Source organism: Triplophysa rosa, linkage group LG6, assembly GCF_024868665.1.
Source record: "Triplophysa rosa linkage group LG6, Trosa_1v2, whole genome shotgun sequence".
NCBI classification, from domain to species: Eukaryota; Metazoa; Chordata; class Actinopteri; order Cypriniformes; family Nemacheilidae; genus Triplophysa; species Triplophysa rosa.
In genome coordinates this window covers 6,897,321-6,909,568 of record NC_079895.1, presented here as the reverse complement: position 1 = coordinate 6,909,568, position 12,248 = coordinate 6,897,321, and the positions used below count along the sequence as shown (strand labels likewise).

General features: G+C 37.3%; 1 protein-coding gene across 1 annotated transcript in view; it reads left to right on the top strand.

Moving 5' to 3' along the window:
* Window positions 1-884: 884 nt before the first annotated feature.
* pdia5 (protein disulfide isomerase family A, member 5) overlaps window positions 885-12,248 on the top strand; it is a 47,274-nt gene continuing 35,910 nt past the window's right edge. Inside the window, exons 1-2 of the mRNA XM_057336766.1 lie at window positions 885-971; window positions 9,049-9,175. Of these exons, the coding sequence (XP_057192749.1) occupies window positions 951-971; window positions 9,049-9,175 (148 nt within the window). The 5' untranslated portion in view covers window positions 885-950. The remainder of the gene's footprint in view (window positions 972-9,048; window positions 9,176-12,248) is intronic.

Genomic DNA, 12,248 nt, shown 5'->3' with positions numbered 1-12,248 from the left:
TAAATATCGATAATCGCTTCACAACTGCAACTATGTTCATTTTTAACAGTGTTCCTGAAAATAAAGGTTACCAAAAACACAAAGATTAAAACTACTGATAAAATTTTTACCAATTTGAAAAGCTTTGATAGTACATATGGCTAAAACACTTCAAGTTGTTATAATAGAAAACGAGCATTTTCGAGACTCAATTAAAACTGTTTTGTGGTACCACGTAGCTACTGTCACATCCATGTGGTGGCATTGTGCAACAGTGTCTGACACAAGCACGACCAAATATGACAATAATTATTACGTATCTTATTAAATAAATGCCCCAAATCACCACAGTAAATTTAAACATATAAAACAAAACATTAAAACATTACAATATTTATGAATAAGATAAATATTCATAAAACGGTAACTGTACAATACTGAGGAACTTACCTTAAAGGGCATTACAGCACAGCACTATGAAAGGTTATGCTAGGTTCATGAATATAGTTACATGGCGTAGTTTACTTTAATAGTTTATTCTGAGTATTATTAACAATAAATATACATTCATTTAGCAGTAATTTAGCATTTTACCATTCTCAGAGGTTAACTCGTATCGCTGTATGTCTTTACTAAATAACTCTCACTTTTACATACTTCACCGTTAGCAAGTGTAGTTTATCGGATTTGTTTAACCAGTTTAAACCAATGCTCCACCGCTCCTACATTGCTGAATAAATTACCGTTTGCATGCGCCTCACAAACATTTGAATGTTTACAGGTATGTAAACTACAGGCCCGCTAACTTCCACGCCTTGTGAAAACTATACCTCGCGCAAAACTACATTTCCTAAGAAGCATTGCGGTCTCCAGGGATCTCGAGGAGAATGGATTGCGCTTGCGTAGACAGACGTGGCAGCGGCATCATGGCTTCTGGGAACCGATACGGGAGACGTAGGAGATAGATCGAAATGTTCATATTCTTATCGTTGGTGAGTCTTTTAAAATAAATTCACTGGTTTATGTAAGCATTAATACAAATGTATCCTTTCGGAGAGTTGTGTGTTTGACGTAAGACGAAAACGAAACAAAAGGGAATGATCTTCTCTCCTCCTTGCAGCCCTTGGCTTAAAGTTGACAGCATAAGACACACACACTGGAGCTCAATCAGATCATTCAGTCTCATTCATTTTAGTTTTAGCAGGTCTTGTTTTTTGTTCAGTACGCATGTGCAACTGTACAGTACGTTTCACATCTGAACATATAAAATGTTGCATTTGACTTATTTCAGATGTGCATTTGAACTATTGTAGCATTCCCTTAGAATTATTGACCATGATTTGATTATGGTAAAAGTGCATTAACCATATCAGAGTGAATATCATCTGTAGAGTCTTTTAAATATTAAACTCTGGTTGCTGTAGTAAAATCACGGATGGATCAGTGTTTGACACGTTGTCACATGCACAACTATTAAAATACATGACTCATGCAACTGATAACTTATTGATTGTTAACATCTTGTAAATTTGATTTGGGCGTGAATTACATGTACTGTAACACCGTTTACTTTTTGATACAATCTCCTCTTCTTTTTATTTAGTTTTAGGGCAGAAATGAGCTTGTACTGTTTGTTTGGAACCCCGTTTAATTTGCTTTAGTTTAAAGTACATCACCCTCATTTAGAAATTCCAAGTGAAGCAATATGCACAATACTCAACAACATAGTCTAATGGCCACGTCAGTCAACTCTCATTATGCAGGAGCTTTCCATTCTCACATCCTGTTTTGCGCCTGCCACAGCAAACAAAGGTACTCTAACTGTGGGGACTTTGTCAGGGTGGGGGGGGGGGGGGGGGGGGTGAGATACCACTTTCTGGTATCCGTTCTTCTCTCAAGTCCTCCCACTTGTCAGAGCGATTTATAAAATCTCTTCATCCAGGCAAAGATAGCAGGCATCCAGGCATCTCGCACCCTACTGTATTTCTGTAGATCTCCATGCACATCATATAAACTCCAGCCACTCAGTTACAGTTACATTTAACTTGGCTCTCAGGGCTAGTGTGTGGGAATATTTGACTCATATGGATCTGCTGTTTCATTGAAAATTAAGTAGTGGACTCATTTCCCTTGTTTGTGAATTGTGCATGTCATATTTGCGGATCCGAAGCCCCTCATGGTGTTTGAGTAAAAGCATTTTGTGCTGAATCATTGAGGCACTGAAAGTGAAAATGAGTTGCCGATTGTGATGTTGTACGCACAGCGCATGCAATGACAGATTCCACTGCTGATTAAGCGAGATGTTTTTGCAATATGTATGACGGATCATTTTTAGTGTTTAAGTATTTTCCGTGCTGTGCAAAATGTGTTTCATGCTGTGCATGCATAGGTGTCCTTGACTGAAGGATTGAGTGCAGGGACACTGCAATACATACAGTAGATTACACTTAAAAACAATAAAATGATTCATTTATACAATGTCACCTAGATCTTTAAAATATACAAAATTTTTGGTAGTTGTCTCGTTATTGGTTATTTTTAATAACTTGCATAATTGCTGGAGAAGAATTTTGTATTGGACTATTATGATCTGTTGTTAAACAACGAATTAATAGACCAATCGTAATCGCAATGTCTTTAGATGGTTTTTTTTGTCTGTGAAGTAGAGACGTTGCGCAGAATGCCTACTTCAGATTTTTTTATGTGGATGATGATTCATAACTTCAAGTAGGACTGTACAATTAATCGTAATTAGGGCTGTAAAACGATTAATCTCGATTAATCGCATCCAGAACAAAGTTTGTGTTTACATAATATATCTGTGTTCTGTGCATATTAATTTTGTATTTATAAACTAAAAACATACACATACTTGTCTATATATTTAGGAAATATTTAAATGTATCTATTTATATTTACCAATAATTGAAATTCTAAATAAACGTTTATTAATTGTTATCTTTTTCTCAAATATATGCATTCATGTGTGTGTTCATAAATACAAAATTAATATGCACAGTACACCGACATATATTACGTAAACACAAACTTTTATTCTGGATGCGATTAATCATTTGACAGCCCTAATTGTAATTAATCATTATCATCAATTTTGTCTTTCAGCGATTTACAAAAACAAAATAACCGAGTTGAAACAATTATTGGGCAGCATTCCATTGTGCTGGAATCTGGTGCAGCTTTTTTCATTTAATTTTATTTGTTTTTCAGTTCAAGTAAAAAAAGTTATTTGTTGTTTTTAAAGTCAGTAAATAATCATGTTAAATAATCATGATCTCAACACTGGCCAGAATAATCATGATTATGATTTTTGACATAACTGAACAGTCTATACTACTCCATAAATATTGTCGGTAAAAGTCACATTTAATTTCATTGCATTGAGAACAGAAACTCGTCCTAACAAAATGAAAATATCAAACGTGTTATGTAGCGTTTCTTGTCATGTTTGGCTTGCTCACTGAATGCATTAGGTAATGTTTTGCTGTTAAGCTCCTTTCAAACAATATGTCTTTTCTAAGCACTATACAAATAAACATGGTTTGACCTCACAGTCATTTCACGGCCGAATGAAAATAATGTGTCGTAATGCCACAAGGGTGAGTATATGATGATTTGTAACTTCTGGCTGAATCTATGTTGTTAATGTTAGCTGTTGCCCTGAGATACGACTGAAAACGTAACACATTAGCTGTATTCATAGCATTTGTTGTACTACTGTGCAATATAACTTGCAGTTATGCTTGCCGGCAGTGCTCTACATTATCTCCAAATGTCATGTAGCACTTTGAAGTTTCACATTTAACGTTGAAATCTGTTTCTTTAGTATATTCATTTTCTCATGTCTGAGGAGAGCATTTTTAGGGAAGGTTATAAAGAAAGTGAAAATTGCCAAAACTGTTCTGCACACTGCTGTGATCGGTCACATTTGACTGTTGAAGAACGTTTATTTGCAAGTTAATGATTTGCAGACCATCCCTGTTGAGTCAAAGAGTCCATGAGGACTTCCATCAGAAAGCAGCAACAAAGACACTTGGCTAGGTTGAGACAGAAAAACGTGTTTCTCCATCACCATGTTTCTTCACTGCATGTTCTCCCTCGAGCCATAGCTGCTCGTCAGATGAAAAGTGCCACAGCGTGTGGTTTCTCCAGCTTGTTCTCTTTACTTACCATTGATCGACGTGAAATGATCAAGCCTGTCCCTCAGTGCTGATTAGGGGATGATGATAATAACAATGACAATGCCTGCTCTTGTGAAAGAGCAGGCATTGTTGGGATAATGTCCACGTCGAACACCTACGCTCATGGAAAGCCAAATGGAAGTCTTTGTAACAGGTACAGGACATGATGATTGCCAGACAGTAATGGGCCCGTTCTATTGGTCGACTGTCAGGTCTAGACTGAATGTTTGGAGAATAGGTGGTGCCGCAAACAGGGTCGGAATGCTGATGTGAATAGACATTGTACAGTGACTCTTTCGTCTCTGAATGGGCTTGAATGCTGCGGTTGTCTCGAGCTGTATGTTTTTAAAGATGGGTTGTTTGAGAAAAGATAAGCATACTGTATAATGTCTGTTTTTTGACTGTGCAGTTTTGTGCTTTTACAGGTTCTGGGGTCAGTAAGATCTGAAATGTGAGTTAAATGGTACTTTTTGCTTGAGCACTGTATGGTAGAGGTGTAGGATCGATAGGAAAAGTGGTGGGTGGGGTCATTATAAAGCTTTTCAGTTTGGTTCATGAATATTAATTAGGTGATGTAAGATTTCTAGAATATGCCTGAAATTCAGGTTGTGAGTTCATTGAGTTCACTGATGAAGCAACCTGTGTGTATATCATTCACATTTACATTTATGCATTTGGCAGACGCTTTTATTCAAAGCGACTTACATTGCATTGTATTATACATTTGTTTCTGACTGTGTGCAATCCCCTGGGATCGAACCCATGACCTTGGCATTGCTAGTGCCTTGCTCTAACCACTGAGCCACAGGAAAGCACAGTGGACTTGCTATGACATAAAAAGCTGCCTAGAGACATTGCAAACATGGCCGCCGAGTGGCACGACTTCCTTAAACGGACTTTGTTAATACTCATACAGTGGTCATTTAACATTTATTCAATTATGAAATTGAAGTCTACACAATCAACCCTTTGGGTAAAGATCAAATTATGTCGTCTTTACACAGCAAAGGCGGCACAGATACCGAATCTGAAGCGGCTTAAAACCACGAAAATGAGTATTTACACAGAGCGTTAATGCAGCTCTAAAGCGGCATAAATGCATTTACACAGGAATTAAAATAATGCGAAATAATGCTGAACATAACCACAAAAACACAGAGCGTTAATGCAGCTCTAAAGCGGCATAAATGCATTTACACAGGAATTAAAATAATGCGAAATAATGCTGAACATAACCACAAAAGCACAGTTCTAACAATATGCTGATGAAATAATATCTTAAATTAAACAATATAAACTCAAAATATATACTGACACTAATAATAACAATGCATACTTTAGGATAAAAGCAATAATAGGCTATAAATGCAACATTTTAAATGATTTTCCTAGCTAACAAACTCTCGGGCACCTCACCGCATATTGAAAGATGCCAAAAGTTGTTTTAAAGAGCCAAGTCACTGTCGACCAGGTAAATGAACAGTTCCTATGTTACAGCAAATGTTACCAGATCGTTTTCGTGTATGAAATACTGTCCTCAATGAGATGCGTCTGGAAATATAACGACAAAATCCTGCATTTCAATCCTAGCCCGACAAGACCCAAATAATTTACGCTCCTAGGGCCGGGCATCTGTGCACAAGCGCTACTGTCCTCACTTTACGATCTGGACCGAAGCACACTTACATTATTATGATGCGACTGTTTTGAGGTAAACGGTAAGAAAAGCACAAACTCTCTCATCACAACACAATGTTAAGTTTGTGATTTATTAAGTGTTCAACTTCATGCATGTGTTGCAGAGACCCATCTGCTTAAGTAACACGAGAGCTTTTCAAATAACTCTGCGACACTGCATAATGTCCGACAAACCTAATATTTGAAGCAGTTTGAGACGCACAGTAAAACATGTCTGCATGTGATCGTGTCACACGTACCGGAAGTTTTTTTCCACGAAGGGGAGGAGCTTAAGGAGGAATTTAAACAATGTCATGAGTTCAAATAAAAAATCTGCATGCCGGGCCTGAGTCACAAACAATCATACTCCAAACATTTTTCTAAATTAACTTTAAAAAGAAACGAAACGAAATAAATGTATTGTGCCATTAAAAACTAATCTAAACTATTTTAATGGCTGAAAACGGTCTCAAAATTTACATCCTGCATTCAAACTGTGCCACAGCCTGCCTGAGTAAACAAAAATACTCCAAACATTTTTCCTCATTAAATCATTTTATGAAAAAATGAAACGAAAAATTTGTTTGAATTATTTAAAAAACCTGTGTTGTTATTATTAGCCTAAAACAAATGTGGCTGTGTGTTTTTGGCTTTATCTTCACTCATCTTCACTTCACCTTCATTTACACTAAACCTGAGCCGCATCAGAGTCGCTTTGATACTAGGGTCTGAGGAGGGTCAGAGGCGGCATATTTTAGATCGGCTTTCGTGCGGCATTGCGTCTTTACACAGAAATTTAATCCGCCACAGAGACGCCTTAACTCGCCTGTGTAAAGACGCCTTTAGTAACTGCTTTCTAACCTGTAGAGAGATAACTGCGCTTGTTTGTCTTTCACATGTTCAAGAAAAAAAGAATAGAATCAAAGAATTTTAAAAAATGAATGTATTTATAAACTGAATAAGGTCCAGATGAGACATTTAATATACAACTGATGAAATAACACCTATAAGAGAAATTCTAGTTTGTTCCTGAGACATTTCTAGATATGCAAATATATTCTGCTACAAGTTTTAACAGCACTTACATATCACATCCATATTTTGTGATATTTTTTGCCATAAATCATTAGTTTGAGTCACCCTTTATGTTTTTTACTAGGTTTTGCACAAATCTAACCAATTAAAAGTATTTAAAAGTGCTTGCCAACTTTACAATGTTTTTTAATTTCCTAAAGAACTGTGAATTTTGGAAGGACAGCAATTTGTTTCTATTTCATAGAGTTTAAAAACCAAGCAACCTATGTAGGTATACCGATGGTGGAGAGCCACTGACCTGTCTGATGTCAAAATATCCCAAACGTCAAAGTGAGATGTAGGCCTATTAGTAGTTTAAACAGTCTTTTTGAATTCAGAAAAGTCCAGAAAGTTATAACTGTTAAGAAGATACATAGTATGTTTATATGGTATAGGAAGTATAACAGTTTGATTCGTTATCCGATCCCTTCAGCAACTCAATTAAAGTTTTCCTCTCTAATACTTTAGTGAGTTGCTCTGACATTTCTTTATAATGCACCATGGGGTCTGCGCTCCCTGTCAGAGGTGTGATTTCTCAGGTCCTTCAGATTTGCAGGACTTTAATTAGCCCAGACTGTCATCTTCATACAACTGCTCCAAGGGCTCCAGGGCCACATGGATGTCACCGAGTTTAACAGGTTGTCCAGTCAGCTGACCCCTGTGTGCTTTCACATTTACATTTATTCATTTAACAGATGCTTTTATCCAAAGCGACTTACAAGTAGGAGAGAATAAACATTTTGTCAACACGCTAAACGGTACCGTTAGTTTACTGATGGCAGCCCACCCCGAGTGAATCTCCGGAGCGACAGTCCCTTGCCCGAACCGGACTATCCGAACCTGGCCTTTCACAAAGAGGAAGTGACGTGTACACCAAATATTTAAGCATTCATTTCAGGAAAAGAACATTTGCTCTGTTACTTCAGAGCCTTGATCCATTAAAGATATCCTGTATGCTATGCATGGAACAAAATGTGGTACTTTTTGACACCTTTTTGCCATTTTTATAGATATTGAGGGATGGACAAGAAACAGGAAATAAAAGGAAGAAGAGGGAACATAATGCATGCAACATTGTGGATGGAGTGTTGAAGTCTGTACACTACCATTTTTTTTACTATAAACTATTTTTAATGATTTTCCCACTAAGGTCCATTTTTTATGCTTGTGAAGGTCTTCGGTGAGTTCCATGACCATTTTAGAATGGAAAGGTTTATTTTTCTCTGCTACATGTTTGAGACCAGCCCTCGTACACTTTTGCAGTTGCTACACACAGACAAAAACAACTTTTTCTTTTTCTGACATTTTAAAATAATGGTCTGTTTGGCAAAACGCAGATATTTTTGCATCTTTGTTTCAGAAAATGCTCTTGGAGTAGTAACTTGTGCATTACCACCTTAACTTCTTTAAGTTCCTCTTTAATATCTGCTACATAAAAAAGTGCAAAACTCTACAAACAGCTGTCAGACGCTTTATTTCCTGCTGAAAACTGCAGGTTATGTGAAATAACATTCGATCAGTCTTGTCCTGTAACAGTTTAGTCATATCTCGTGGTTGTGTAATTCCTCATCTAGCATGTGTGCATATTGAGAACATCAGTGTGTGATAGGTTGGTTGACTGTCTGCGTTTGTGTCTGCTCTTGTCATTTTCCTCTGCTTTAGATGACAGGAGCTTTATGTCACCTTCATCAGCTCGGTTTGCTCCATCCAAACTCGGATTGAAAACAGCTGTGGAGAGAGTGATGGAGTCTTGCAGAATGTTCTCTTACCTTCAGATACATATGTTTTTATGTTTTGCAGCCACTATAATATAAAATGTGCAATTAAAAAATCTCAAATAAATAAAGAATAGATCAGTTTATTCATTTGATGCTCACCATTTTTCCAATGTCTAGTGTAGCAATTTAGCAAAGTATGTATTTTTATGATATGCTGACTTTTGTGTGTAATGGCTGATGGCATCTTTGCTCTATATCATCATGGTTTGACACTGTTGTGATTCACAAAAGTGCAGCAATTGTATTTCCACAGTTGGGCATATTGTTCTGAAGCGCCTGTGATATTTGGCCTTGACAGTGAAAAATGATCATGTCTGTCTCTGTGTCTCTCTTCTCCTCAGGTTACAGTGTTATCTGCTCTCCAGGCAGTGAAGGTGTCTCCACTCATAGAAAAAGTCAATGATCACAAGGATTTCAAGAAACTTCTAAGGACCAGAACTAATGTTCTTGTCCTATATACCAAGTCAGGTCAGTCTCCCTCTTACTGTTGGACTATCGTGTTACAGATGCTTTAAATGTGTTTCATCTTTAGTAGCCGATTATGAACTTCACAGATGTCAATGGATGTGTGTTTTATTGCATTACAAACACATTTAATGCATGGTCTCAGTCTACATTCTTAACAAGCGTTCATACAGCAATACGTCTCAATAGTCAAGGGGGGCTATTGAGTTACCTTCATGATGTTATTCTTCAGGTCGCCAGCCATTAACATGTCGACTTGCTCCGTAAGATTCTCTTTAAACTCTTACTCTGCTTTTTCAGTTGACCTCAAAGAAAAGACAAAAGAGTGCTTGAACGTTGCACTAGCACCCTTTTCAGCAACACTGAAAATGCCACATGCATTGTGCTGTGATTTGGCACATAAAGCAGCTGCTGCACATCCGCACAGGTTGGCAAGCGCCTCATGAGCTCTGCCCCAAAGAATAGTCTGTTTTTGTCGAGTGATGATTGGATCGCTCTACTTCAAGGCGGGGCTTTCTTCGCTAGAGCGGCCATATTGAGCGTTGCATTCCTCTCCATTCTTTGTAATGGCAGTGGTGCATCTTCTTAATGTATATTATCTTTGCTGAAATAAGGGGGTTACCAAAACCTCGAAATATTTGTGTGTTTTATTCTACGACATAAAACACACCATAACCCGTTCGTGAGTTTTTACATGTTTTTAAAAACAAGTTGCTAAAAGCATACATACATTGGCGGCCACATTAAACGTCATCAACATGGACTCAAATCTCAAAAACGTGGATGGGGATTGATTCACAGAGTAATTACTTATCAGGGAACACGTTTTATTAAAGTTTGTTTTTATTAAAGTTTAAAAGAGTTGTCAGAGGCTTGGTGGTGGTGATGTTGATGGAGCGACCATAGTGTAGTCTGTTTATAGCCTCATGTTAGGTTTTTACTTCTGGCGATCGTATCAAGGCTTCAAAAATAATAAATGATGTGTTAATTTGTAAAGATGATCTTGATAGGCAAAACATGTAAGTATCATAAACCATTGATAATCAAAAAGCTTATTTTTTATGATCTTCCGGGTTGGCCTACAAAAATACGTCATCCCTGCGGCACTCTATATGAATACTTCGAACAATGTTGAAATTAAAAGCTATGATTCTTTACTAGGTAGGTGAGTCACCTTGCAAAAATAGGTTTCTCCACATTCCACATACTGTATGTCACAACATCTGACTGGTTTGTTTACTTTACTTGCCACACCTATTGGCTGAGTGTGTAATATTAATCGTGAAGCCATTCACAAAGAAAATAAAGCAATAAACGTTTAGCACACATTCAGCCGCTTTCTCGAGAGATACTCACTCGCTAAAATCAACCTTTTTTTGCTTCATTTTGCATCGCATCAGCTGTTGTAAGCAGAAGTAGCGAATGCAGCAACATGTATGAGTACCCTATGGATTAACAGTCCATAAACAATCCACCCCACCCTCAAAGCAAGGAAAGAGCCTCTCAAGGTCTTGCTGTTCAAGATTTATGAGTTTCATAATTCATGATCCATTTCGACCACATGAGGTCATTGGATAAGACTGTGTATCGAGCAGTGAACTTGATTGATGGCAGACTCCAGCTACTCATCCAATGAAACATTTCAGCATGCTGTTTACATTCCCCACCCCTGCATATTTGTTCCCCATTAGATGCATCCGTGGTGCAGTGGTAGCTGTTATAGTCCCTTGACGTATTATAACGGGGGTGGTACAATAAAAGCATTATGTCAATCAGAATTTTTTCGATTACGTTTCTGTGGCGTTGTGCTAAGTACCTCTGCCCACATTCAAATCTCAATGGTCCAAATTCACAAAAATGCAGAAACTTGTGCTGTGTCAAAAAGAATTGTTCATCTGAAATTTCATCACGTTTTTGCTTCTTTGCCGAAGGAGATAACATATTTACAAAAGGCACACTGTAGAGCAGTTTGTCCGTTCAGGGCTACTGTAGAAACAACATGGTGAATTCCATGCAAGGGGACCCGCGGTGTACAGTATGTAGATTTGAAGTAGCTCATTCTAAGGTAATAAAAACATTACGCTTCATTATTTAAGGTCTTAGTATATGTATATTATATTGCATTTCTGTCTATAGATCCTCCACAAAATTACACACGGCACCTTTAAGAGACACCAGGCTCTTAGTCTGCAAAATTGCTAGTATTTTTATTCTACTCCATTCACATACTTAAGATTGAAATTGAATGTACCGCCATAGTTATAGTGTTTGGCCCTTTAGAATACATAAATACATAGGGATCATAATCAGGTGGTTCACGGATGCTCTCATCCGGAAGTCCATCCCCTTTGGCTTAGTTACAGTAAAACCCATTAACCGTAAAAGAATCAATGCTCAAGGTAGAACCTGTAAACTTTCCCTCAAATCATTACCGGGTTTCCTTGACTCATGTGAGTATAGTTAAGAAAGCAGAATGTGAATTCTGAGTCTTCGGTCGCTAGGTAGAACATCTCAGACTGTCAGAAATGTGTAAATCTGCAGCTAGTAAATCATGCTAGGTTCTTTCACACTGTTCTGTTGCTCCATGTATAAATACTTTTATCATCAGCTTGAGTACAAACAGCAGCTCTTATCTGTCAGTAAGACTGGAGACCTTGTAGAAATACAGCAAAACAAATGTTGTATGTTTCTTATTTAATTTTGTATCATTGTTGATTTTAGCTTCTTCACTTTGTCACAACATTGGTCTATAGCTGTAGTGCCATTTTTATCACCCAATAAACACTAAGCATTATGCACCGCCGTCGACAGCAGCAATCCCACACCGCTTGGTAATGATAAATGCCCAACAGTTAAACAATGTGCACATATATTCAATAGTTATTTATGTATTTAATACTTAAGCACAGGGTTGTTTTTTTATGGGTGATTTTTATGTGAGATCAGAAAACACTCTGGATATGTGCAACTGTGATAGAACCTTCAGTCTCTGATGAACATTTTGTCTGTAAATCATACAAGCTTAACAAAAGGATGTCTATATATATATATAAGCTCCAGTGGTCTGTCTGAAAAT